At 37.3% G+C, this 23,741-nt stretch overlaps 2 protein-coding genes across 6 annotated transcripts in view; one reads left to right on the top strand and one right to left on the bottom strand.

Annotated features, from left to right (window-relative positions):
• The window catches only part of tfb1m (transcription factor B1, mitochondrial), a 33,766-nt gene that overhangs the window by 7,827 nt on the left and 2,198 nt on the right, over nt 1–23,741 (bottom strand). For 2 of the 4 annotated variants that reach the window (XM_008123660.3, XM_003215777.4), the window contains exons 2-6: nt 22,822–22,978; nt 20,811–20,962; nt 19,886–19,994; nt 18,206–18,357; nt 13,093–13,212 (exon numbers count right to left, since the gene is read on the bottom strand). In XM_008123660.3, coding sequence (XP_008121867.1) covers nt 13,093–13,212; nt 18,206–18,357; nt 19,886–19,994; nt 20,811–20,962; nt 22,822–22,954 — 666 coding nt within the window. In that variant the 5' untranslated portion in view covers nt 22,955–22,978. The remainder of the gene's footprint in view (nt 1–13,092; nt 13,213–18,205; nt 18,358–19,885; nt 19,995–20,810; nt 20,963–22,821; nt 22,979–23,741) is intronic. The other 2 variants (XM_008123678.3, XM_062976983.1) reach the window with 2 other exon arrangements.
• cldn20 (claudin 20) lies at nt 1,507–12,911 on the top strand. 2 transcript variants are annotated; one of them, XM_008123643.3, is made up of 2 exons: nt 1,507–1,690; nt 6,256–12,911. In XM_008123643.3, exon 2 carries the CDS (start codon nt 6,353–6,355, stop codon nt 7,013–7,015), a length of 663 nt encoding a protein of 220 aa, XP_008121850.1. In that variant the 5' UTR covers nt 1,507–1,690; nt 6,256–6,352; the 3' UTR covers nt 7,016–12,911. The 2 variants fall into 2 exon arrangements, with proteins under 2 accessions (XP_008121850.1, XP_008121858.1); XM_008123651.3 differs by lacking the exon at nt 1,507–1,690 and adding an exon at nt 1,707–2,895.

Genomic DNA, 23,741 nt, shown 5'->3' with positions numbered 1-23,741 from the left:
GGTCTGTCACAATGAGGGCATAGGTTTCTAGGTGGAAGGTAGTCACAACAAAGGTTTGCTTAACACACCTCCCTCTTGGCATATTTCCAGTGTTAATTACTCTGCCGATTTAACATTCACCCCAAAGCTGAAAACAATTGACAACTTGAAGGAAACACTCCAATCCTATTCATACTTACTCCTTAACAAAATCGCTCTGAAAGCAAACAATATCCCAAATAAACACAGGTCTTCTTCAGTCATATGAAAATCAGCAATCATAAGCACAAACTGTTGCTTTTATCATAGGCAAGAGGAGAATGGAATTATCTGTTGTGGATACTGTGCCTCCAGAGACCCAGGTCAGGGAATGGCCAGTGTCTGCAGGCACCAAGTCCAACTATCAAGCTATCAAGGACTGTATAAATCAAGCATAACCCTGTGTTAAGATGCTGAGTGCATCTCAAAAGCACTTTCCTGAAAACAACATTCAGATTAATAGTTACTTCAAGACTGCAAGTAATAAAGCTATAAAAAGGTAAAGGTAAAGGTTTCCCCTGACGTTAAGTCCAGTCATGTCCGGCTCATCTCCATTTCTAAGCCGAAGAGCCGGTGTTGTCCGTAGACACCTCCAAGGTCATGTGGCTGGCATGACTGCGTGGAGCGCCGTTACCTTCCCGCCGGAGCGGTACCTATTGATGTACACACATTTGCATGTTTTCAAACTGCTAGATTGGCAGAAGCTGGAGCTAACAGCGGGCGCTCACTCCGCTCCCCGGATTTGAACCTGGGACCTTTCGTCTGCAAGTTCAGCAGCTCAGCGCTTTAACACACTGATCCACCGGAGGCTCCGATAAAGCTATAGAACTATCAAATATTGTGTGTTACAAACCAGTAATCTGCTCCTTTCCATGTGTCGAGGAAAGTCAGACAACAGAGGACAACACATATTTATCTTGGTGCATGGTCAGCATGTTTATCTTCTTGTTTTGTTTGCTCTCTACCCTGTGACACCCTCATAAGCTTTATTTGAAAGGCTTGCTACCTTTTTGCTTTATGGTCTTTAGAGAAAGACAATTCATTACAGAAAGAAGTAGAGAAGGCTACAAGCTACCACCAGCAGGTATGCAAGCATTTATTACATAAAATAGGTTACTGACCTTAAAGGATATTATAATCTTATTGTGGATAATTTGAGGTGACTGCTTTGCAACTATCTTATTTCTTATCATCAGCTGCACCACAGCTTACTGTAAAAAGTTGTGTTTTCCAATAACTTTCAAAGTCAGTTTAATTAGAAGGGAAAAAGTTTCATTTAAATATATATACACACACACATGTTCTAAATTTCTCCCGGTCCCCAAGATTTCCAAATTGTTATGAAACCATCACGATATCTGGAAATCATTATGCTTTTTGGACTAAAGGTTCACATATGTTTCCTTCATAATCTCTTGGCTTTTACTCCCTACTCAAAGTATTTTCTCTAATGCAGAGTCATTACACAAAGTCATTCTTTATTCCCTGGTAGATGGTAGTGAGACAGGGAACCGGCAGCACTGCTGTGCTCATAATACCAGAGAGCTATTTTTGTTTAATAAAAAAAAAGCCAATGCAATTTTTTACGCGGACTAGAGATCTTTACGTTCAAAGAGGTTGCGTTTCTACAATTTTCCCTGCCAAGAAACCATCTTGGAGCTCCAATTTGAAGGTAAGTACTGAACTTAATAATTGATTCTTACACATTGTTGCTGATGTTTAAAATGTTTTGACTTGAATAACATTTCACTGGGATTTTAATGTAGTGTGCTCCTAATTCGTTGGGATAGAAGCCATCATGATTGTTTTGAGAAGCCTAATTTTTAAAGCTGCTGACTTCAAAACTTAAAAACTGAAATAGAATGAGTGATAGATCAATGAGGTAGACAGTACCACCCAGGGACAGCTCCATTATTTCCCTTCTCAATCTTGGAGATGGATCGAGAGTAAACATATGCACCTGCTCTGGAACCGATTCAAGCATTCATGCCCCATTCGTTTCTTACAGACTGAGCTATGTTAACCCTTTAACTTTAGCTTAGCAGATTTTCAAAAATGGTGCATACATTCAAGTTCTATGGAACATGATCAAGCAAGTTTTCAGGGAGAAAAAAGGACAGAGAGGTTTTTGCAGACTCCTGTTTTAGCCTGACTTATTTCTCAAATAATGTGTCCCTCCACATGATGTCCATTCATCACATGTAAAGGAAATAAATACATACGTTAAACTTCAACTGCCAACATTTTCAGTCAGTATGGTTGTTTTGGGATGATGGGAGCAGGAAAACAATACTTACAGAATGTGCTAGGTCAGAGTATGTTGCTTTAATAGGCAGAACAAGATCACAGTTTTTTAAATCAAGCTTTCTTCACCATAAGAAAAGAAATAAGATGAAACAGCTTCCAAGCATTACCATAAAAAAAATTGTCACCATCACTGTCAAATAAATACCAGGTTCTTAAATCTGTCATCACCGACTTCAAAGGCTCCCGTACCATTTTTTTTGAAGCTTGGACTGTGGGGGGAAGGCTCCAGCCAAGCGTTGAACATAGTAGTGCAGATAATATTTATGGTCAGCATGAAAAGTCACCTTTTGCCCTGCCTATCCCATGCTGGTCTCTCCTGAATCAAAGTGCCAAGGCAGATTTGCAGCTGCACAGAAATCTAACACAGGCGTAGCTAATTAATGCTCTCATTGCTATGTAGCCTCTGCTAAAGAAAGGGAAAACAGTCCAAGTTATAGACCACAAGGGGCAAATGTTGACACACCCCTGCAATAATGGTGTTAAAGAATTCAGAGAAGATACAGAACCGGGTTGTTGTCTAACTGTAATATCAAAGAGTTGTTAGAGCGGGTGCACGGGGAAGTGAGCAAGGTGAGTTCTGAAAGTTATAAATATGCTTATTTTTTAAATGATTGCATAGAAAATAAATTGTATTTGAACTCATTTAACCAAAAGATGGGAAGATAAATAGCTGAAATATCTTCTAAGGCAGTATCACTCCAAATGTGTATTTGAGCTGTAGATTTAATGCAGTTTGATACCATTAATCACCATGGCTCAATGCTATGGAATCATGGGAGCTGTACTTTGGTGCTAGTGCCTCATCAAACTACAAGTCCTGTATGGTATTTATACTGTATGGTTTTAAATGTATTTTGTTAAATTATTCAATTGTTTTAATTGCTTATATTTTATCTTCTTGTATTGTATATTGGCTTTTAATTTTTGCCAGATTGTGAGCCACCCTGAGTCCCTTCGGGTGAGAAGGGCGGGATAGAAATGAGAGAAATAAATAAATAAATCCCATGATTCCATAGCATTTAGCCATGGTATTAAAATGGTGTCAAACCATATTTCAGTTAGTTAGTTAATTTCTATTCTGCCTTTCTCTCTGCAGGTTTACAACAGCATTATATAATGCACTGCTTTTTAAGCTGTGCCTCACAACCCCAATTGGGGTTCCCTGAGCTCAATGTTTGGGTTACAAACAATTTGGCAACAGCAAAAGGTTTTTGAATGCCATTTAGCAACTATATGCAATGTTTACAGTGGACCCTGCAGAAAATGCTTCAGCTATACTCTACAAAAAGGGAAATCAGCTTGTGAATTAAGCCTTGCAAATGCTGATTTATTATTAGTACATGTTTTATTTTTAAAACTATATACCTGGGATCACATAAAGATTTATCAGGCAGAAAGAGGTCATGAGAGGGAAATGTTTTTAAAATCCTGGTATAAGATACACCTACAGTTAAAACTCTGAAAATAAAAGCAGAAAAAATAAATAAGCTATCCTATTAGAAAAACACAATTTTTAAAAATAAAAGCAAATCCATCCTTCTGAGCAAATCACGTTGCCTTGTTCCTCTGCTTTCTTTACAGAAAACATAAAGGTCAGGAGGTTTTACATCAACAAAATATGAATGTGAAAATGAGAAGCATCTTTACCTAAAGATATATATTTTGTTGCTGCAATACATTATTTTCAGAGAAGATTGTAAGTGGTTTAAAAAAACCACTGTTGCCTGCAAAATCTAGCTAAGCAAATTTTAAAAGGGCTGTTTCAGCAGAGAAAGTTTTCATCTGTTTTCTATATCTTTGGAATCTAAGTCTTCTTACACATGAAAAATGCACAGCAAAAGAACCTATTAATTACTGGATAACAAATGTTATGTTTAGACTTGTTTTTCATTTACATCTTCCAGTTCAGAAGTGATGTTAGCTCACCTATCATTTAGATCTTATTATGTAAACCTCTCCTACTTAAACACACATGTTGTAAAAATGAATCAAATACGCATGCTTTAAAATTACACTTTGCTAAATTCTGTTACTTTTATCATACTAGAGCCAAAAAGTAAGCATAATCACACCAGCCCATCTGCCCACAATTGCCTATTGATTGGTGGCAAGCCTTCGCAATACAGGGTTCCCTCACTTATTGTGGCAGGTTAGGTTCCAGGACCACCCGCAATACATGAAAATCCGCGAAGTAGGGACGCTATATATTTATACATTATTTTAGTAGTTATACACTATTTTAAGTGTTTATCAACTAATCGTGTGTTGATAAATCGTCTCCTTCTCCTCCTGTTGCCACTTGGGCTCCTTTTCTCTCCCTTCGGCTTCTCCTTCCTCCCTTCTTTAGGCTGTAAATTGTAATTTTTATGATTTATAATATTCTTTTAAGAGTTTAATAAAAACCGTGAAACAGCGAATCCGCAAAAAGTGAACTACGAAGTAGTGAGGGAACACCGTACAAAGCATGTGATGTTACTACTGTTTTTGAAGAGGTATTGAACCTTATTCCAACTTAGCAAACCTAAGCAAAGATGACATGCTTGGAGAATAGGAATGTGTCCACAAAATGTGTGAGAGGGAAATCTTAGAGATTCTCCAAACCTTTCTTATACTGTACTTCCACGTAATATGCTGGCAAACCATCAAAGTCACAATTTTAACCATTTTGCCATAATGATAATACTTAACTACATAACTGGCACTATTATGGACTTTGGAGTGTTAATAAATGATTCCAAGATTACAGTAGAAAGTGGGCTCACATTTAGATGAGTGACTATCACAGGATGTAATGTTTTAGGATTAACAATGTAAGGAATTAGGTAAGTAATCCATAGGTAAAGTCTTCAAACTTGGCCCCTTCTAAATCAGTTTTCTGAATTGGAATAAAAAGGAATTATAATGTATTATGTTATCAGAAAATGTTTTTGAAGTCATAGTACCAGAACTTTGACTAACAAATACAATGAGATATTATGATTCTATGATTTTTGTAAAAAAAAAAAAAAAATTGAACGAGAGTTGGAAGAGACCACATGGGCCATCTAGCCCAACCACCTCCCATGTAGGAAAATCACAATCAAAGAATGCTATATATCATCCAGTTTGTAAAAGCATAATTCAGCTAGAGTTCAGCACATTTCTTATATTTCAGTATTACGAATAACCTTAAATGTTAGAGTTAACACTACTTAAATATACTTAACATAGGTGAGCTGTATCCCAAACCTTCAGTTTGACTTGTTCCCAGTATTCAAGACAAGGTTATTATGAATAAAAAAATGTGTACCTAAAACACATGAAATTTTGAGTTTAAGAGTCGACTGCCCAATACAGAAGGCTGACTCTTTATATAACCGTATTCAAGGTCTTTGTAAAATAAAAAAGACATGTTGAATAACCAGTGAAAGTAGGAAAAGATTATGCTATACTTCAACAAAACAAATATTTCTTATAAGAATTTAGAATAAAATATAATCATACAAATCACCTTTTCATTAACTATAGATTTGAATGTGAAAGACTGTTTCTTTTAAAAAACTTACTGCCTTATGTCACCAAACTACATTAAGGCTTCTCTGCCATTCACTGAAGGCAAGGATTGCTTAATGTTGTGTTTCTTTCCTTTTTAGTATCTGCATTCTCTTATTGCCATGCCTTAACATTGCAAATGAGCATGTTTTTTGCACTGTGGATTATTGGAAGGGTTTTCCCCTTTGCTCAGTTGCTCAGACACTGTTCATTTGTAATCATTTCTGTTCAAGTGCCCTGTGTACAGCTGCTCCGTGCTTTTGTAGCCTTCTCATCTGCTGAAGGGTCACGTCCAGTCATTCATTCAGATAGCTGTGATTTTAAATGCAAGCTCTTGTTTGTTCACTTCTCTTTCCTTTGGCCTGCCACTCTGTCCCCTCCCCCTTCAATTACATACAGACAGCTACAGCCTTGGCTGGGGAGCTATCAGACAGTTACACACGTTTACAACAACAGGAGAGAACCAGACTGACAAAAGGTGACTGCAAATCGCATCATGGCATCAGGAGCTCTGCAATTCTTCGCGTTCGTCCTCGCCTTGTTCGGTGTGTTCGGTGCAATCACAGCCACCTTACTGCCCAACTGGAAAGTGAGCGCAGACATGGGTTCAAACATCATCACAGCCATAACTCAGATGCAAGGGCTCTGGATGGACTGCACATGGTACAGCACTGGGATGTTTAGCTGCACACTGAAATACTCCATCCTTTCTCTCCCTGTTTATATCCAAGCAGCACGGACCACCATGGTTTTGTCTTGTATCCTCTCCTCTTTTGGGATCTGCCTTGCCACGGTCGGGATGAAGTGCACCCGGCTGGGAGGGAACAGAGACACCAAAAGCCACACTTCATTTGCAGGAGGAGTCTTGTTTATCCTCGCAGGAATATTTGGCTTGATACCAACAGCCTGGTACACCAGAGAGATCATTTCAAATTTCCTGGACCCAAACATCCCAGAAAGCAATAAACATGAACCAGGAGGAGCAGTTTACATCGGATTCATTTCAGCAGGACTTCTGCTTGCTGCAGGTGCCATCTTTGGCACTTCCTGTTTTAGAAAACAGCAGAGGGCCTGGATTTACCCCAACAAATCACAGCAACCCTTCCCAGGAGCTCAGCAAGAAAACACGTCGGGTTACAACCTGAAGGACTATGTGTAAATACAGTTTTCTTTCTTTCTTTCTTTTTTTTTGGGGGGGGAGCTCTGTTTATTGTACTTTTGTTGTGATTTTATATGTCATGTATGAATACATGGATATATGAATAACAACAGTTTTCTCTTCTTAATGTGTGGCATGTCATTCAATTTTGAGAAAGTATCTTTTTCGGCTATCAAAAAGTAACATTGTTGACATTGCTTTGCAACTGAATTTTAGCAGAAAAGAACCAAAGGAAGAGTACAAATGTCTGTTTTGACATAAGAGTATTATATCTATAATATGCTACTTTAATATGACACCATGTAAATCCCTCTATGAGTCTGTTCAGACACTATGGCATCATCTTTCAGTGTCAATTTTAATTTCCAATAGCTATGGTCAAACTATGTTATTTCATTAATAAAACAAACCCACTCCCAGTATGATTGCATTGCACATGCTAAAGAGACACTGCCATTCAGTTATTGCCAAACCTTGCATAACCGCCAACATCCCATGGGCACCTGAATCAGGTTCCCTGTTATTTCAAATAATTGTCTACTTAGCAATTTGTTGCTGATTTAAAGTTATTAACCACATCAAGGTTAAGAATCAGGAAGGGCATTCACAATATACTTATAATTGAAGTTAAGGTTTTCACTCTCCAAGTTAAATATTTAAAAACCGTTAAGTACTTCCTTTCCTAGATTCTACCTATATACCATGTCTAATATTTCTACAAGTAGATTTAGCAAACTAAAATCCCTTTGTTACAGACAACTGTTTAGTGCTTGAGTACAGTTATAATCTGCCCATCACTATGCTACATACAAACCAATACTTAATGCAAACTATTTATATGACACTCTTGGATTAGGCCCAGAGATACTGGCAGACTGCCACAGAGTCCATGCAGGTGATAGCAACGCAGTTTGTAATTACATTGCCAGCATGATTCAGTTGGTTAACTTGCCCTGCTTCTCAGAACCTTCTTTTTAACATGCTGAAATTATAATTATTCACTGTGTGGAACCTTTCATTTCCATTCAAAAAGAGACACAGAATTTGAATATTTTGGCAGGAACACAACAATAAAAAAGATTTAACCAACAACCACTGGGACAGTATCCTAAATGAATATGCAGAGATTTTTCTAATGCCAATAAAACACAAGTTGTGTGCATATAATATGCTTTGGAGGGGAGAGGCTTTTTTTTTGTCTTACAGCACGAGAAACTTAAGATCACCAGTAATCTGAACAAAAACTATAAAACATGGAGTATCATGGCAAGAACTTAAAAGGAAATGATGCTACATGCACCTTAAAAAGGAAATTATGCATAAGATTACCAATGGCTACGAGTTATGGTGGCTGGCTAGATGCTACCTTCAAAAATACAGGCAGTACCATGGTTACTGAGGAGCACTGTTTTAAAAAGCCTTCCTTCTTGCTCTCATCTGCACCCACTAGGAGTCCAATGGGCCATTACAAGAAACAAAATGATGGCTTAGGTTGGGTCTTTGATCTCTCCACCACACGTGCAACTAGATTTTAACAATCAAGGAATCTGCTTTACTAATAACTATATTATTAGAAATGCAAAAAAAAGAAAGAAAGAAAGAAAGAAAGAAAGAAAGAAAGAAAGAAAGAAAGAAAGAAAGAAAGAGAAAGAAAAATATCCAAGTTATTTGGCTATTGCAGCAGTTCAATTTATGGAGTTCATAGATAATATCTGCATAATAAGGTATTTGTACTTTTTTGTGAGGTTGTTTAAAGGACCAGCTTTATGAAGACTAAAGAAGAATTATTATAAATTTTTGTAGAGCCAGCACTGAGATAGATCCAAGACAAAGCTTAAGTATCTTAATAAAAAGCTATACTAATTAAAACAATAAGTCTTAAAAATAGGCAGAATAACTGTAACATAGTTATTGAAGTTGAGGTTTTATGGCAATCAGGGCATGGCAGGTATTGTTTTACCCACAGAAAAGACAGAGTAACTGACTTTCCAGGTATTATTAAACAGAAACTCCTATTATTCTTTACTGTTGGCTATGCTTGCTAAGGCTAATGGGATTTATAGGACAAATACATACAGAAAATCACAGCTTCCACCCCTACCATCCAGATTAATGGATCTAATCCAGACCAAAAGAGAGAGAGAGAGAGAGAGAAACAAGTTAAGTATCCTGCAGTGAAGAATATAAATCCGCATGAGTGTGCAAATCTAATGCTTCTTCTGAAGCAGCTTTTGGGGATAATTTTGTCTAGAAAGTAAGAGGTGGAACTTTATCAGTATAATAAATATGACTATCATCTTCTATGCAATTCAGCAAAATCCCATAACCTTACTAGACCTCAAAATTAATACATTACATTATGGAAGAACAAAGAAAACAACATTTTAGCATGCGTAAATTTTTTTTTAGCAAATTCTGCACTGGCCATTCTATGTTTTTTGAAAACATTTAGTTAATAAAACACAGTTTAAAGAATTTACCAGAGGTTAAAGATATAATCATTTTGAAGAGATCTGGCAACCCTGTACTAGGACAGAATCATAAAAGCTGAAATTTCACCAGACTTCACTTAAAAAAAATCCCAACAAGTTCACAAAGATACAGTGCAGAAAGAGGACACCTAGCAATTGCTGCCAACAAAGCCATGTCAGAGTAAAAGAAATACCACATGCAGAGAGACAGAGGAGAACTATCGTTGACAGCACTGAGTACCTTCCCTAGAGGCATGTACTTCTGCCATAGCTTTCACACACAAGGACAGATCCAGAAACAGAATGAGCATGTAGCACGAGTTATACATACACAGGAATGCAAGCACACAAAACTATTACCACCAATAATTTCTAAGTCAAAACAGATTTGCAAGAAAAGCAATAGCTCTGTTTCTGGCACACGTCAACCCTGGCACACATCAACTGTATTTAGTACATGGCTCAGTGTGCCAGGACATCAGCCTGGGTCATCCCTTTTTCTCCTTCCCTACAAAACCAATATAGTTCCCCACCATGAGCTATTTTTTTCATGTCAGGAACAACTTGAGAAACTGCAAGTTGCTTTGGGTGTGAGAGAATTGGCTGTCTGCAAGGATGTTGCCCAGGGGATGGTCGGATGTTTTAACATCCTTGTGAGAGGCTTCTCTCATGTCCCCGTATGGGGAGCTGGAGCTGACAGAGGGAGCTCATTCGCACTCTTCCCAGGTTGGATTCAAACCAGCAATCTTCAGGTCAGCAACCCAACCTTCAAGCCATCAGTCTGCCGGCACAAGGATTTAACCCATTGCACCATAGCTCCGTATGAGCTAAAATAAAAGTATCTCTTGGTTGCTCAAAAAGGAATATTTGAATAGCACACAAAAGACATTCTGACATGGCTCACTAACTGACCACGAAGAATGGAAAAATTTCCCCTGTGGTTATAGTTCTGAAAGGTCTGTAGTTCACTCATAAAAACTTAGAATAAAGAAAGGATAAAATGTATATACAGAGAAAACAAGTTTATATTGAGGGTGGGTTATGGGGCCCACCAGATTGCTTAACACTAGTCAAGGCCAATGGATAGGAAGGATCCCCACCCCTATTTTATGTATTGGTTTCTTTGAAGGAAGAATCTTACAATGCTGAACAAACCGTTACTATGCATTTATAGCCCTAGACCAGTGGTTCTCAACCTGTGAGTCCCCAGGTATTCTGGCCTAGAACTCCCAGAAATCACAGCCAGTTTACCAGCTGTTAGGATTTCTGGGAGTTGGGCAGACCCCAACTTGGGTTACGCGGATTAATCAGATAACCCAGATTGTAGGCCCAGGCGCCTAGCGGAGGGAGGAAACTTCTCTCTCCAGCAGGTGCTTGGACCCAGGGAAGCAGCGATCGTGGGCCGCTTCCTCCTGCTTCTCCCTCTCCTCTTGCGAGAAGGAGCTCCTAAACAGCGACATGCCTTGTGCTTCTCTAAAGGCCCAAGCGCTGAGCGGAGGGAGACGTTTTCTCCCTTCGCCCTGCGCTTGGGCCCAGGGAAGCACGAGGCGAGCCGCTAAGCAGCGACACGCCTCGCGCTTCTCTAAAGATCCAAGTGCCAAGCGGAGGGAGAAAACTTCTCCCTCCGCTCGGCGCTTGGGCCCAGGGAAGTAGCGATCACGGGCTGCTTCCTCCTGCCTCTATCTCTCCTCTCGCGAGAAGGACCTCCTTCTCGAGAGAGGAGAGGGAGAGGGAAGCGCCCCGCCTCTTCCTCCTTTCACGTGAAGGAGCTCCTTCTCTCCTATTTGAAATAGATATATTTTGTTATCTACTTATAATAGAAAGATCTGGAGGTGTTGCCTTTCCCTTCTCCTTCAAGCAGCACTGGACGAGGAAGGAGAAGGAGGGAAAAGTGCGCACCTCTCCCTTCTCCTTCATGCAGCACCCACCAAGGAAGGCGGAAGAGGAGGGAGGTGCCGCCACCAAGGAAGGCGAAGGAGAAGAAGGGTAAGGCGGGTGCCTTTCGGTGGTGGTTTCCTCCTCCTAGGTCTTACTTTCGGGGGTATCTTATATTTCACAATTCTACAAAACCTCTACTAGGTCTTATTTTTTGGGGATGTCTTATTTTTGGGGAAACACGGTAACAGCCTTTCTCCATATCTTCATATATGCCATATTACAACTTGCAGCATCCCAGTCTTATGGCTAAGGCTGGACAATTTGATTCAATCAGGAAATTCATTGTTTATCTGATAAGACTCAGGGTCAAAGTCAGATTTCTGATTCAGATTCAGACCTTTATTGTCTTGTGAAGGTTAGGATTTTTCTCAGGCTACCAGCAGCGTTTACAGAAACCATGACTCCACAGAAGAAACAATTAATAATATTTATAACATTACTAATATTTATAATATTTATATTTATATTAATATTTATAATATTTATATTTATATTAATATTTATAATATTTATATTTATAATTACTAATATTTATAACATTATTAATGAGACCAATCGTAATTCTGCCCAAAGCACAAACTAGAAAAAGTGGCCTCTGAGAAATCTCTTTTTTGTAAGGAAGAGATATGAAAGGCGATTTCCTTTTCAAGCTTCCAACTCCTAAAAAGCTGGTCAAATCCCAGACGGTTGAAACAGTAAGACAGTTGATACCAAGGTATGCTCCAAGAATGACTACCAGTATTAGCTGCACCACTAACCTCTGAGCTACTGTCCCACTGAGGTCAGATTACTCATTGCAATTATCAGACTTTGAAAAAAAAGAAACTACATGTGCAGGGAACAAGACAAAGGAAAAAGGCTTTGAACAACAAAGTGCTCCTTTGAAGTGGCCTCCAGTCCTTAATCTAAGAATATAGAAACATCTCTGGGATCAGGTGATTTGGGCTGTTCATGGTCACACATAAAAGTGAACTCTAATTTAGAGAAAAAGGACAAGTTTAGTTATTTTCTAATTAACTGCATCAACTGCACGGAAGGAAGTTTGAATACACTTTCCCTTTTGTTACAGGGAACCTTTGTTACAGGTGATACTACAATGACCATTAGCACTTCAAAAAGTTCAATCTGTAGTCAATACCAATGAAATAAAATCTTCCTGACACATGAAGATACATTTGCTAGCCATAACTATTAACACTTAGACAGTGCTTTATGAGCTAAAATACTTAAGAAAGAATACACAAAGCATCAGGTTCACTATACCTGGAATTCTAACTAATACATACTAAATGTTGACTGTCAACATTAACATAGTCATACAATTTATTTGGAACATTTTAAATTTCGTATCTTTCAATTCTATTAATCTACCTTCTAGAAACTTATGCTGGACAGTTTACAACTCTCCCTTTTTCAAATATTTCTACTTTTTAAGCAGTCTAATATTTTGTTGTTCCTTCAGAAATAAATGTTGCTTTATTAATGAATGTACTTTTTTCAAAATCCTTTGAAATTTAGTGCATACCATTGTGACAAGTTTTTGCTAACCCTCCAGTGAAAGTCAAAGTTAATTCAGTCTCATTCTGTAGTCCACCTGTGTTTTCATGTTGTTTCCTCTATAAATTATTTAATAAAGCTTCAACTCCTGAAAGAAAGAAAGAAACTTACATCTGGTTTTGGAACAAAAGCTTTTCCTGGAATCGTGAAACACTTGTGAACAGTGCACAGGTACTGGGACATAATGGAAAGTCTGCTTCGCTGCCTGGTTCCTGTACTAGCTGTGAGTCTCTGGAGATGATAGAAAATGTTTTTTGTTTTTATTTTTTGTAAGTGAACTAATTCAGGGCAATAGTGTGTTGATTTAAGAAGACTGCAGAGCATTTTAAATCAACCTCTTAGCAGACAAAAATCATTTTTTTCCTGTTTAATACCTGTTTGAGAGGAAAATTAATCTCACTCACAAGTACAAACATTATGGAAGCATCCGTTTTATTATTACTAATGGACCCCATGTAGAGAATATTGTTATTATGAGTTAAGCAACAAATGCTCTTTAAGAAACAGAAAGTACAATGAAATGTCACAGTGATCTTTAATTGGCTTTTTCTTAGCAAATGAGATTTCCTACTGTTGGAAGTACTAGAGAAAAAGTCTAAATTCATTACCATTACATGCTTTCTAGAATTATATAGATCAAAATAAAATATGTTTTGATAGAATATCTTTAAACACAGCCTTTCACAGAACTTCCCAAAACAGTCAGCAGGACTTAGAAATACAGTAGAGTCTCACTTATCCAACATAAATGGGCCGGCAGAATGTTGGATAAGCGAATATGTTGGATAATAAGGAGGGATTAAGAAAAAGCCTATTAAACATCAAATTAGGTTATGATTTTACAAATTAAGCACCAAAACATCATGTTATACAACAAATTTGACAGAAAAAATAGTTCAATATGCAGTAATGCTACGTAGTAATTACTGTATTTACGAATTTAGCACCAAAATATCATGATGTATTGAAAACATTGACTACAAAAATGCGCTGGATAATCCAGAACGTTGGATAAGCGAGTATTGGATAAGTGAGACTCTACTGTATAGTATGACCCCCTTATTCGCAATATCCATGGTTTCAGTTATCCATGCTCCAAAAATGTTTCCTGCCAGAAGTGTTTGTGGCACTCCCTAGGTCCTCCAGCCCAAGAATAGTCAAAAATATAATATTCACTATTTGTGGTTTCACAGGGGAGGGATGTAACTTGAAACATTTGACCCACGGATACTATACATTCAAAAGTTATATAGGAAATAAGCAAACGCTAAAGAACAATCCTGCAAATTTAAAATATTCTTTTATAAATATAGTTCACCGGCAAGCAAGAAAAAACTGAAAACAATAAGATACATCAAATGGAGCACAGCAGCTCAGGAGGTAAAACATAGGATACTAAGGTCAAAATCTTTCTTTAATTTTTTAGCAGTTCAGAAGGAAGTATATAACAAAAGATAAAAGCAGAAATACTTGGGGTGGAGGATATCTATACCAATACAAACACCAAGGCATTTACAACAATAGCCAAGCCTGTGCACTATATCACTTGGAGGTTTTAGGTGTCTCATATGACTTTCTTTATATAAATGAACCAAATGTTTAACTGGAGGTAGAAAGACCCGTTTATATCCTACCCCATCATGAAACTCCTAAGTTACATCAGGTCTGAAAAGGGAATTGCCTAAGCTCCTTGGAGAGGAAAAATAAATAAATAAATATTTAACAAAATAAGAAGTAAAGTTTTTAGAAACTAGAAAAAAGCTTAGCAGCAACTACCAAAACCAAGTTCATGTTGTTATTGTGCCTGTCTCCCTACATTTTATACTGATTCAAGTATAATCAGTGAAATAATAGCAACTTTCTATCCATGCTAGTTTGCATCTCATTTAATCTACATTACACACTGAAACACTATAATCTTCATGTCTCATGACAGGACAAAAATGTGAAGGGATTTACAGCTGGTAATAGCTGGATAAAGTACAGGCTACATTTCTGTTCTCAACTCTATTTCCTCCTAGTTGCCAACATGCTGCTCTTCTTTATTTTCCATTGGTTTAAACTATGAAAGCATAATCCATTAGCCATATCACTAAAGTCAGAATAGCAGCTCACACTCTCAATAATTTTAGCAAACCGATCAGAAGCTTTTACAGTGAAGACCATTTAGAGGAAAGGAGCTGATAAAAGGTGTCTGTTTTGTTTCATGATTGAAAGGTTGGCTCTGATGACTCTTACACTTTGAGAACATTAACAATTAATCTTGAACTTTCACAAATTTGCACCACATGTCCAGACACAGGACCAAATATTACTGAAATGGCCTCATTCACATATGTCTCTACATCTCATGCGCAGAACTGATTAGGAGCATAATTTGTGGCTAAAATACTGTTAACTTTTTAGGGTGGGGGAAAAACATACATATATGGTGAGGGATATGTAATGAGGGGATAGGTTTGTATCAAATAGCACTATTTCTGTATTTTTCTTTCTGCTTTCTTGTGTCTTGCTGTGCTTTACAGTGCCATTATGTATTCTACATTCCCAGATATATATTTATATATGCATAATCCATTAGCCATATCACCAAGGACAGAATAGCAGATCTCCCTCTCCTCCCTCCCTCTATATATAAATCTAAAAATTTAATAAACTATTTTAAAAGTACTTAATAGCATGATTTGTGGCTATAAAATGCTAAAGCTGAAATCCTGCTGTGACATACACAAGAATAACGTGCCATTCTACATGCGTGAGTGCTTTTTAGGTGGCCACACAGGGAAATATACACTAGTGCCTTGCACAATGCCCCTTTTCCAACACAACAAATCTTAAAATCAGGGCATGCTGCCAGACCAATCAATCATGAGGAGAGAGCAATGGGTGCCCAGACAGCATCTGGTTGTGGTTCCACAGCCAAAGAAAATGGTCCCCTACCTGCTGTCCTTCCAACGGCAGGCAGATTTTTAAAGGAGGAGGTTTTTAAGATTAAGTCAGAGAGGGTGCTATAAATAGAATTTTTATTTAGTTTTAAGGGTTTTTAACTGATTATTTTTAATAACATTAATATCTAATTATATTTTAATGTTTGTATGTTTTAGGAGATTTTAAATTGTATTGTAGAAGCTTTACCTCCTAGCTGCTGTGCTCCATTTGATGTATCTTATTGTTTCCAGTTTTACCTTGCTTGCCAGGGAACTGTATTGCAGAAGCTTTACTATAAGCCACTTTGAGTCTTTTTATAGAAAAAAAGTGGGGCATAAACCACCATCATCATGAAAAAAGAAGACATTACCTTATCAGAGCTACAATGCATATCACCCAACTGCAGAACTGCACATGCTTTCCCCTAATCCTGCCACCAAACTGATCTAATGGGGTAAAAATGGCATAAAACATCACTTTTGCACTGGGACACCTAGTAGAGGAGGAGCTGACAGAATTTATTAATTTCTTATTATATTCATTTCATTTATACCCTCTTTTTACTGAATGAGACTCAAAATAGCTCACAGTATATATTAAAGCGAAACACCTAAAATATATAGAGAATTAAAAAAAAAACAGTGGTAAACTGGCTGGGATTTCTGGGAGTTGTGGGCCAAAAACATCTGGGGATCCCAGGTCGAGAACTACTGAGATTTGGGATAAATCAAACTTTTCTCAAGAGGAAGTTCCAAAGCCTAGGAGCAGCTATTGAGAAGGTCCTTCTCTAGGAATTGTTTTAGATTTTAACTCCCTGAAATGCCAGCTTACCAGCTGTTAGGAATTGTGAGAGCTGAAGCCCATAACACATGGAGGACTAAAGCTTGGGAGCCACTGCTCTAGGCTGATCTCACACACAAAGTACTGCACAGGAAATCCTGGAACAAGGTGTAACTGGTTAATAGATACCCTGCAGTGAAGAGCTTTAAACTGTAAGTCCTGCTCCTGAAAAATGTTTGAATGATATCTCTACTGAACAAAGTTGTGTGGTTTTCTTCAATCAATAATGTTTTCATTGACAGACATAAACATGTATGAAAGGAACACAATAAAACACAACCACACAATGAAGTCTTGCAGTCCCCCCAGGGAGCCAGCCCATAATACCTGCGGGACACTAGCCCAGAAGAGTATCTCAAATTCATTGCACAAGAGGGTTTTTGGATTCAATTCTTTCCCTATATTACTTCTAAAGAGCACCTCTTTCCCCAATAGAAAAGTGCTCTAAGAACTTAAAAGAGGATCTTTCCCTATCCAGTAGCTATAGCATGTCAAAGGATTCATTCTATCATATTCCTGCACTCACAGGTTACATCTATAGTGCACATTGTAGCAATAATTTGATATCACTTTAGCTGTCTCTATTTCAGTTTAGGGAATATCGGGACTTTTAGTTTTTTTCCCCCTAGAGAACACTAGTGCTAGAAAAGAGAAGAATAGAACTTTCCAGTAGGGAAGTCTATATTGCTGCACCAAAATATCTTAGAAAAGAATATCTGCCCACCACCTTCCATTAGATGATGTTGTCAATAATTTGATGGGCATTTTGGTATGGGACAGTTAAGGTACTATATAGCAAAGTAAGCATAACAGGGATGTCTGAAACTGGTGACTTAAATTTCCAGTCTGCTAGCCAATGAAGATCCTTTTGACACCCAAAGTCTCCCACTGACTGCTAACCACCATACAATGTTGGTCTGGTTCTGGGAGCATGCTAGGCTGCTTCAGTCCGCTGGTGGAGCAAAACCTGGCCTGGCAGAAGATCAAAGAATGTGGCCATAACAGTTAAAGCAGAATCAAACTGCTTTAATTAAGCAGTATGGGAAAAACCCACAGACTCTGATACTCTGAGTTTTGTCAGCATTTAATAATTATGCTTCTGATGGAATCAGAAATGAATTATCCTTCTTATAATGTTGTGGATAAAATGACAATAACTCCATGTGTGTGCATTTGTATAATATAAGCAAAATGGAAGGACAAAATCAATGGTTGAACAGACAAACCTTTTAGATCAGCGAAGCATGGAAGACAAATTTGGATATAAAACATTAGTCACATCATTATTTTGAGATGACTAAAGGGACATACTATAAGTGTAGAGTGCAGCAGCCAAATGTACAGCATACTAAAGGCCTTAATTACATAGAAATGAAGTCTCTATGAGATTTATTCATTCACCTATTATAGCCTTCTATAGTTTAACCATTTTAATTGAGTAATAAAGCAAGCTTACCTCTCCTACTTCCTTTTGAAACGTCAGAGTCAACTGTGTTCTACCATAACGAAAAGGTCCATCTCTTTTAGATATATTCTCAAGCCACTTTATTATAAGAGGAGTTGAAACACTAAAAGGTAAATTTCCAATGATATGTATATCTGGTGGATCTATAAGGAAAGAAAAAAGTGTGGATGGGATTCAGAGGTGGTGAGCTTAAAAGGTTTTTCAAAGTATATTTATTATATTTTAATCTGTTTTATTACACTGTACTATTAAATTGTTTTTTAACTTTTGTATTGCGCTTTTTAAACTTTGACTAAAATGTGAGATTATTAGCCTCTTGAGACCCTATAGGGAGAAAGGTGGGATATAAATAAAGATAATAGTAATAGTCCTCCACATAAAGCAGCTCTGTTGGATGAGCCAAACACACGTTTTTACTATACACAAAGCATGCATCGTTCATTCTATATTGTTTGATTAGTAGAAATGGTAATAACCTTGATTAATAGAGCCAATATTTAAATCAACAGATAAATAGGGTGGAAATAATAAAACATTATTTTCTGTCTGCTATATTCATGCATACTCTCCAACCTTAATATCAACTTGTTCTGAGGAAAAGGAGGCATCAGAAAAAAGCAAAAAAAAACAAAAAACAAAAACACACACACAATTAAAAGAGCCCATTTAGTCTGAATGGGAATATCATCCCAAAGTGTGAGAAGGTCTACCTCCAAATTTGAACAAATGAACATCACTAGGCTGAGTATGGGAAGCAGAGTAATTCATTTTAGGAAACGTATAGGGACACACTTCAGTTACCAAAGTTCTTTCTGACAATTTTGTTTATGTCTCCTTTTTCTAGCAAGACTAGTCCTGGAGGGTGGCAAAGAAAGGCTGGAGAAAGAGACTCTCAGTGTTTGATTGCAGCAGCAGTTCTACAACAAAATTTAAGTCAGAAGCAGCAATATTTCTCTCTTGCTCATCCTACTGTAATTGCAGATGGATCTATACTGCCAAATAATGCAGTTTGAACTGCTTCAAACTGCATTGTATGGCAGTGTAGATCCAGCCCGAGTATGCTTTTCTGTAAAAGGCAAAGTGGACAAGAGAATTCCTATTGAGCATGAGTGAACAGCCAAACAGAAAGAAAAGTCGGCAGTCAGCAAAACAGTCTCAATAGTCATTCCTAGCATGTTTACAAAGCATACAACTATATTTGGCCACTAAAATGGAAATAATAAAAGTAGAGACTGGAGGAAAAGGCCATCCCTGGATGCATTTTGGAAGAAGCTTTCAAGTGACCTCTAGCTAGTTCAAAATGTTTTGTCTGCTTATGAATTGAAAGCTTTACCTAACCTGGTTGTTTCATTGAAGAAACATACTGTGAAACATGTTGAACTGTTCTGTTTTTGTGATGTAGAAAACCAATCCTATACTTTCCTTGCTATTTCTGTATTTGGTACCATATTTTAAAAAGTAATATCCAGGAACACATCTATTTGGCTAACAGATATACTAGATATACAGATATACCTGTACTCATATCAAAATAAATATAACATAGTGTTTGACTAACAATCAAAGAGAGAACCAGAAATATACAAGCTACTTATTTTTTTAGTTCTGTCAACATGCAGCTATAATTCATATAAAAAGGTTTGGTGGAATAACTAATTTTACCACACTTACCATCTTCCCAATTCTTAATAAGGTGATTTGGAAAAGCTTGTCCCAATTTATATGTTAAAATATCTCCATGAACAACACGAACTTTCCCTGGAGCTGCCTCTGACAGCATCTGAAATTTTTTTAAAAGGGGGGGATGGAGAGATTTATTTTTAAAATAAACAATGTAAATGAAAAAAATTAGTTTCAATGTTACTAAATTTTAATTACATTTTAAAGATAACCTTTTATGTTAATTAGTTACACTGTGTTTGCTTTAATTTAAAAGCCACTCTTTGAGATCAGGTTTTGGAAAAAGAGATGCGATATAAATAAATGAATATATATTAATAATAATTATTACTCTTAATTACAATAATAAATCAAATGTGATCCAAATTAGTGGAAATTATTTAACCTATTTTATGATATGACAGACATATCTGGAATCTGCATTGCAGGCATTAAACAATACTGAACAGTACATTGTAAGAATGAATTGCTGTCATGAAAGTCCACTCTCAAATCAAAGGGTAACTCATTCTTCCTAGTCTCAAGAATAAAACAGTATGGTTGTCCACAGCTTTCACTCATATTTATATCAAACATAAAAACAATTTCTTTCCCAGATAGATTGCTGTCAAATTTAATTATACACGTTCTTGATCCTTCTGGTATTTAGTCTTTCCATATGACACAAACAAATATTTGCAAGTTTTACCAACAGCGCAACCCGATGAATGTTTGCCAAGAGGTTAAGTCCCACCAAGTTCAACCAGTTTTCACCCCAGATAAGTGGTCTCCAAAACAGATTTTAGTGAGATAACAATTAGCAGTTAACAGAAGGAAAACTGGTCCACAGCTCACAGCAAATACAAACGTACCAGCTCTCAGCTGTAGTACTAAGACTTTATTATCATAAGGAGATCATGAGGTATTAACTTAATACCTGAAGCCCAGGAATAAAACGAGGATCCTTTTCAACTAAAAGAAGTTCTGCAACACCAGCATTCAAAATGGCTCTTGTGATTCCTCCTGGACCAGGGCCCACCTCACATACATGGGCATCTTTCAGATTTCCAGCACTTCTTGCTATCTTATCTGAAAGAAATGACATACAGATATGTGCTTTCCTCCTCACCTTTGACAGAAAGTTCATTAAAGTTGCAATCCATGTACAAGAAAAGCTTTCCACTGAACTTCAAGTAAGTGCATCTAAGTCTGCCTGTAAATATAATTCCAATGCAGTACAGCAAATGACAATCTCAAAGTAGACATGAAAAAACACTGCGTAATTAAATAAACACTACAATTTATTCTACAGACATGTATCTATAAGACTTTCTTTAAACAAGTTTAACTATAACATGTTTAATATGTAAATAAGGAGAAAGTCTAAATTCTCTTCATTTGCAATAATTTCTGTGACTTTAGTGATTTTATTTTTACAGTCTTAAAAATTATGTTAGTTACAAGAACAGCCAACTAATTCCTGTATTAAAACAAAAAAGTAATATTTATAGGAACATATGAAGAACTAATAGTCAGAGGGAAGAGCATTAAGATTAAAACAAGGAGATATCAGAAGACTGGATGCAGTATTTTACCCCATATTCATTAGCTTAGTAAAAATAAATACTACAAGAATTAAGAAGGGGGAAAACAAGCAATGTATGATGAGAAGCAGTTCAAATCCCAATATACAAGAATACGTCAAGGTATAATGACGCTGTACCGTCTTCTCTTCTTCCTTTCTCTCTCTCTTGAGGCCACAGCAGTGTATTTGTATTTAATGAAGTATTTGATTTGAGGAAATCATAGCTGAAGACTTAAACTATTCAGACTACAATGAACCAGCACTTCAAAAATATGTTTTGAAAATAATGCTCAACTTTAAAAAAAATGCAGTCAGGGGAAGTGCTCCAAATCCAAATGAGTTACTGGTTTATTTCTTGATTAAAATTGACTTCTTGGCTGCCATTTGCTGCCCATGCTAGTATTTGCAGAAAACAACACAAACAGAACAGACAACAAGAGGGGATGTAGGGATTTTCAACAGGACAGGAACCCACGCCTGTTTTTAATTCAAAGTAGCCAACTTAAACATATTTTTTATATTAAAGAAAGAGCTGGGGAAAGAAAACAAACTCTCAGCCCTGAAATCTGCAGAAATCAGTATCCTTCCCACAATGAGCTAACAGCTGCCTGACTTGCCCATTTTTCTTTCCTTGCATCATGGCAGCCTAAGTACACATTTTATACAAAATTAAAACCTTGTACTATCACCAGCCAGAAAGAATCCAGCTAATGCAGCACACAACTTTGTATTCTACTTCTGAACTTACACTTTTGGCTGGTTATTCTGTCACAGTGAATGCTTCAGTAGTTGCAAGATTGGAACTAGTTTACCGAAGTTAATTATAACTATTTCATCATAGAATCGTAGAATCATAGAGTTAGAAGAGACCTCATGGGCCATCCAGTCCAACCCCTGCCAAGAAGCAGGAAATTGCTTTCATCACCAGGGGCTTGGAGGGAAGGGGCAGTGTTTGTTTCCCTTACTGCCCCTGGCTCAGCTCCTGGGGGAAGGAGGGAGGGAAAAAGAGGGAGGTAAGGAAGGAAGGGAAGGAGGAAGGAAAGAGAGAAGGAAGGAAGGTCGGGAGGGGGGGGGGGCTTGAGAAAAGAGCACAAGGGGCTGTATCTGACCCCCGGGCCTGGGTTTGCCCATGCCTGTTTTACAGGATCCCATTCAGGCATCTGACTGAAATGGAAAAGTTTTCAAGTATTTCAGACATTCAATTAGCTGCTTCCACCTTATACTAAATGATCGGGTTTTCATTTTGCACCCATTTCTTAGTGAAATGTTAAGCAAACAAGAACAATATCTAGCACACATATTTATTTGAAATCCATCCAACAAATCATGAACAAAGGCAAAGGAATGACACAAGCCAGCTGACCTGTTAGTCTCAAATCCAGAAGGAAGTTCTGTGAGAGCTGCTTTACAGCTTTGAGTTTAAATAATTTAATAACCTCTCCAATTGTTGGAAGAGGTGGCAAACGGAACACAGTTACTCCTCTTGATGCAGCCATGGCTCAAAGCATAAGTTCTTCCCACTAAAAAAATACAGAAAAAAAAGCAAAATATTCAGATGTATATATTCAGATAGTTTGAAAATCTAAAACTAGGTTTGGAAATTGTGTGCACAATCACATATTCTTCCCATTGTGTGCCTTTAAGTTGTTTCCAACTAATGATCCAGGAAACCTATCTCAGGGTTTAATATACACGTGTGAGTGTATGTGCCTTTAAATCACTTAATCTATGGCAACACCATGAATTTCATTGGGACTTCTTAGGTAAGGAATATTCAAGATGTTTTGCCAATCCCTTCTGCTGAAATGTAGCCTACAGCACCTCGTTTTTGTCAATGGTTGCCCAGGGCTGATACTGCTAAGCTTTCCAGATCACATGGGATCTGGTGCCTTTGGATGCAACATCATTAAGATATTGCAAGTACAGTTTATTTGACAGTAGTGCTGTTTCTTATTAAATAATTCTCTAAATCACTGCTTTGGAAACAGTAGTTCCCAATACCAAAATGCCCTTAGCTCAATATTGGGCTTCCAAAAAATTGGCAATAGTAAAATGTTTCTGAATATCATCCATCTATACAAATCTGTTAACAACAACATGCAATGTTTACAGTGGACTCTGCAGAAGATGCTTCAGCTACACTCCACAAAAAGGAAAACTCAGCCTGTTTAGTGAGCCTTGCATATGCTAGTTTTTATAATAAATGTTTGATATTTATATCTATTATATATATCTATACACTTGGGGTCATGTAAAATTTCTCACTTGGAAACAGGTCATGAG

The sequence above is a fragment of the Anolis carolinensis genome, chromosome 1, assembly GCF_035594765.1.
Source record: "Anolis carolinensis isolate JA03-04 chromosome 1, rAnoCar3.1.pri, whole genome shotgun sequence".
In the NCBI taxonomy this organism is placed as follows: domain Eukaryota; kingdom Metazoa; phylum Chordata; class Lepidosauria; order Squamata; family Dactyloidae; genus Anolis; species Anolis carolinensis.
This window is presented reverse-complemented; position numbering and strand designations above follow the sequence as displayed.

Bases quoted from the DNA above. Each gene is read 5' to 3' on its own strand.
- cldn20 (XM_008123643.3), top strand. From the start codon at position 6,353: ATGGCATCAGGAGCTCTGCAATTCTTCGCGTTCGTCCTCGCCTTGTTC.